Genomic DNA, 4,580 nt, shown 5'->3' with positions numbered 1-4,580 from the left:
CTCAGTCAGCTGCAAGGTTTGCGCCAAGGTGACAGCACGCCTGGGGAGTTCCTAGGCCGTGCGAAGGTCATATGTATATATATATATATATATATATATATATATATATATATATATGTATACATATGTATATATACATATGTATATATACATATGTATACATATGTATATATATATATATGTATATATACATATGTATATATATATATGTATACATATGTATATATACATATGTATATATACATATGTATATACATATGTATACATATGTATATATACATATGTATACATATGTATATATACATATGTATATATACATATGTATACATATATATATATATATATATATATATATATATATATATATATATATATATATATATATATATATATATATATATATATATATATATATATATATATATATATATATGTATATATGTATGTATGTATGTATACATATGTACATATATATGTATATATATATACATATGTATGTATATATATATATATACATACATACATATGTATACATATATATATATATATATATATATATATATATATATATATATATATATATATATGTATGTATATGTATATATATATATGTATATATATATATGTATATATATATGTACATACATATATACATACGTATGTACATACATATATACATACGTATGTATATACATATATATATATATATATATAGATTGAGTAAATACCACCTATGGTCCCTCGAGTTTGGTGGCATTGCCATCAATGGTCTCTAACTTCCGTAATTACCATCTGTCATCCTCCGAGTTGTGACAAGTTACCTTCTAGCGTCCTTCCGTTCTTCCTCCCGTCTCAGCCGTCAAAATGGAAGGTAATATTGTCATTTGACTTAAACGAAAAGAATTAATACCAACCAAGGTCCCTCGAGTTTGATGATTTGGCCATCTTTAGTCCCAAGTTTGGACTAAAGACTAAAACTAATTAGAATTAAAATATCGAGTTTGGTGGTTTAAGAAACCCTTTTAATTTCTCAGACTTTTTTTGTGCTTCTTCGAATTCTCCCCGATGTGCCATATACAAAGCCTATGATTTGAATTCGAAAATACTTGTGCGATTGCAGCAGCCATGGCAGCACACTGATCAGTCATTATTGTTTGAGGATGCTTACCACCCATTGATCGTACAAATACGTTGAACAACCAGACAAACGACTCTATCCTCTCATTGAGTAAAAACCCACAACCAAACATCAAATTCATGCAATGATGATTCATGCCTACAAAAGGGGCACATATCATATCATACCTATTTGTACGGTATGTTGTATCATGTACAACTAAATCACCAAACAAATCATAATCAGCATTCATTTGACCATCCCTCCAGAAAAAGTTACACAGCCTTGCATCCTCATCAAGTTCAAATTCAAAATAGAAATCAGATTCATCCATTTGTCTCCTTCTAAATATCTCAATCAAATTATTAGAATCAGTACCATCTAAATGCTTTACCGAATCTGAAGATATCATGTTATACGCATTCCTAGGAGTAAATCCAACAAACGGTGACCCTCCTGACTGACGTTTTAAAAAGCGAATACCATCCGATAAGGGGACCCCAGTCCTCTTCATGTTTTTTAAACATGTCAACTGATTCTCAGACACTTTCCTATGCGACCTAAGCATATAACTCGATGAAGCCGGACACAGGTAATGGTTATGCTCCTTCACATGTTTAGTAACAATCGAATTCCCATTTGAATCTATATCAAACTGACACATTGCGTTACATCCAGATCTAGTAACTATCTTTGAGTAACACTTATTAGGAGTATCTGGTATTATTCTAAAACCAGACTTAGAACACCAAAACATTTTTGTCTTTAAAATCCGAGTTCCAGTAACATAATATTGTTTGCCCTTTCTAGCACTAAATCCCATACGAAACGCATAATCATTGTATATGACAAATGCATCTTCTATTGATCCAACAGAAAGTCCCAACAACTCTTCATTATCTGTGATTTTATTAAAACAACCCTTTAATATTTCTAATGAAACTATAGATACTACATTGTTATTCTACTGAAACTAATGTGCATTAAGAATGAAACTGACTACCATGATTTTGAAAACACAACAAATTCAAAATCAGTTAAGAATCGAACTAAACATATAACCTGGAATAGCTGACTCTTCAACAATAACATGTTCAGATGTACCATCAACAGCAATCGAATGGTCAAAATCATCTGCAACAAAATAAAAAATATAAATTGATACTTCAGGTCACTAAAACTGAAACTATATTGTTTCATAAACGAAACTACTGTGATGTCAACATGAAACTGAATAACATGATCTTGAATAATGTATAACTCAAATAAGAACATGAACAATAACAGTAATACAGTTAATACCTGGAATATACCCATTATCGTCGACAAAATTTGTACACGGAAAATCAAATGCAATCAGCAAAATCCATTCACCGGCGACCGGAATATCATCTTTACCTGCAACACACAAAAAAAAATCATAACATATATACCAATTACACTCAAACAATAACAACATCACACAAAACTGCAATACATAATAAGATGATATACACCTGGAATTACTGAACTGTTCTCATCAACGATCTTTGAATTCGAATCAATCTCATCAATCCTATTTGTAACTACTATTTCATTCATGTTTCCGAACATAGAGAACGATACAATAATTCGAACGATACCAAAACTATAGCAATTCGAACGAATCGAAAAAGGAACAGATCGAAGAATCTGAAGAAAAAAAAAAAAGAAAAAGGAAAGAACGACAAATCTGATAAAAGGAAAGAAATACGAATTCGAAATAAGGAAATAACGACGATTGATAGGAATTCGCCGTCCGGAAACAATTAACGGCGACGTCTGAAACGTGCCCAAATCAATGATAAACGACGTCGTTTCATACTCTCGGTGCATAATCGATTATGCACCGCGGTGCATGATATAATTTGCCTCTGCTTGCTGACTTGTGTTCATCCATTTTGAGTGACAAGTTTTAATCACTCTGCACTTCACGAGACTTGTTTTGAATTGGAGGTGAGGTGGGTCTCAACATTATCTCAAAATTAATTGAATTTGCATTTCAGTTTGCATAACATTCAGATCCAGTTGGGTGGTCTCGAAAATTTGTGGTTAGATCAACTACATATGATCTAGTTGATTGGTCTTGGTCGAGAACGTAACAAACCACATTCGGTGATTAAGGGGTGTTTAAAAAATAGCTGTTAACTGATTGTGTTAGTGAGTTTGATTAGAAAAGTATTTGGTAAATTAATTGTTAGTTGATTACATGCAAAATGACTTTTTCAAAAAGCAACTTTGAGCAGCTTTTTGAATTTTAACATTTTAAAACAATAAGCTGTTACAAAAAACTAATTAATCAAACACATTGTTTAACGTACCAAACATGGCCTAAATCTATTAAAACCAATATCCAAAATCAAGCTTAAATGAGGTTGATAACCCCTTTAATTTTCCAAGCAAAGAAACAAAGCAGTTGTAATAATAATAATAATAATAATAATAATAATAATAATAATAATAATAATAATAATAATAATAATAATAATAACAATAACAATAAGAACAACAACAACAATAACAATAATAATAATAATAATAATAATAATAATAATAATAATAATAATAACAACAATAACAATAATAATAATAATAATAATAATAATAATAATAATAATAAAAATAAAAAAGATAGGTAGCAGAATAACATGTGATTTGTGGAAAAGTGCAAAGTTATGGTAGGCCAAGATTTTGACCTGGTCATCTTTAATTCTTTAACACTAATCCGTACTATTGCTTTATATGAAGTTGAAGTTGTAATGATGATCTCAATAATGAGATTAGGTGGCGATGGGCTTAGTGTAATGGTTTTCTCACTTTTTAAGGGGAGTCCACAAGTTAAATTTTTTTTTTTATCTTTTAATTTTTTTATATTAATTTACGAATTACACATAGAACAAGACTCGACTGAAAATATGTTGATAATTATTAAATTTATAATTTCTTATATAAAATTTATACTTCACCCGTTCGATCGGTTACATTTTTGAGTGCATTGTATTAATTATATTTGAATGCATGTATATGTGGATAATAATTGTAATTATAATTATTGATTCCATAGATTACAATGACTGCATCTTTATATATATATATATATATATATATATATATATATATATATATATATATATATATATATATATAGAGTTGCACTCGGGTGCGAACGGCTCGTCCAGGCGCGAAATAGGAATGGATTCTGTTCGTCCACGTGTCCAGATCTAATGGATGAGAAACACTGATTTTTTTTTAAAAACGCGGTGGCATTTTCGTAAATAATTGAACATCGAAGTGCAAGTAAAATGTATTACAAGTGCATGTAAAATGTATTATAGGTGCAAGTAAAAATTTACACTGAGCATCAATACTTAGTTGCACTTATAGTTCTAAGTAGTTGCACCTATAGTTCTAAGTAGTTGCACACATAGGTATAAGTAGTTGCATC

The 4,580-nt window shown here is 29.6% G+C and overlaps 1 protein-coding gene across 1 annotated transcript; it reads right to left on the bottom strand.

The window, feature by feature from the left end:
* Positions 1-1,022: 1,022 nt before the first annotated feature.
* On the bottom strand, positions 1,023-2,698 carry LOC109179265 (protein FAR1-RELATED SEQUENCE 5-like). Its single transcript, XM_019328787.1, has 4 exons — positions 2,614-2,698; positions 2,420-2,515; positions 2,180-2,251; positions 1,023-2,017 (listed from the first exon to the last, which is right to left on the bottom strand). Exons 1-4 carry the CDS (start codon positions 2,696-2,698, stop codon positions 1,023-1,025), a joined length of 1,248 nt encoding a protein of 415 aa, XP_019184332.1.
* Positions 2,699-4,580: the final 1,882 nt, after the last annotated feature.

The sequence above is a fragment of the Ipomoea nil genome, unplaced genomic scaffold (assembly GCF_001879475.1).
Source record: "Ipomoea nil cultivar Tokyo-kokei standard unplaced genomic scaffold, Asagao_1.1 scaffold0179, whole genome shotgun sequence".
Classification (NCBI taxonomy): Eukaryota; Viridiplantae; Streptophyta; class Magnoliopsida; order Solanales; family Convolvulaceae; genus Ipomoea; species Ipomoea nil.
The sequence above is the reverse complement of the archived record's forward strand: the minus strand, read 5'-3'. Positions and strand labels throughout refer to the sequence as shown.

What these genes read in the sequence shown, in the direction of transcription:
- LOC109179265 (XM_019328787.1), bottom strand. Translation starts at nt 2,698, where the DNA reads ATGAATGAAATAGTAGTTACAAATAGGATTGATGAGATTGATTCGAAT. An exon ending in GAACAGTTCAGTAATTCCAG is followed by an intron (nt 2,516 to 2,613) that starts GTGTATATCATC and finishes TGTGTGTTGCAG; the next exon opens with GTAAAGATGATATTCCGGTC. An exon ending in TGAAGAGTCAGCTATTCCAG is followed by an intron (nt 2,018 to 2,179) that starts GTTATATGTTTA and finishes ATAAAATCACAG; the next exon opens with ATAATGAAGAGTTGTTGGGA.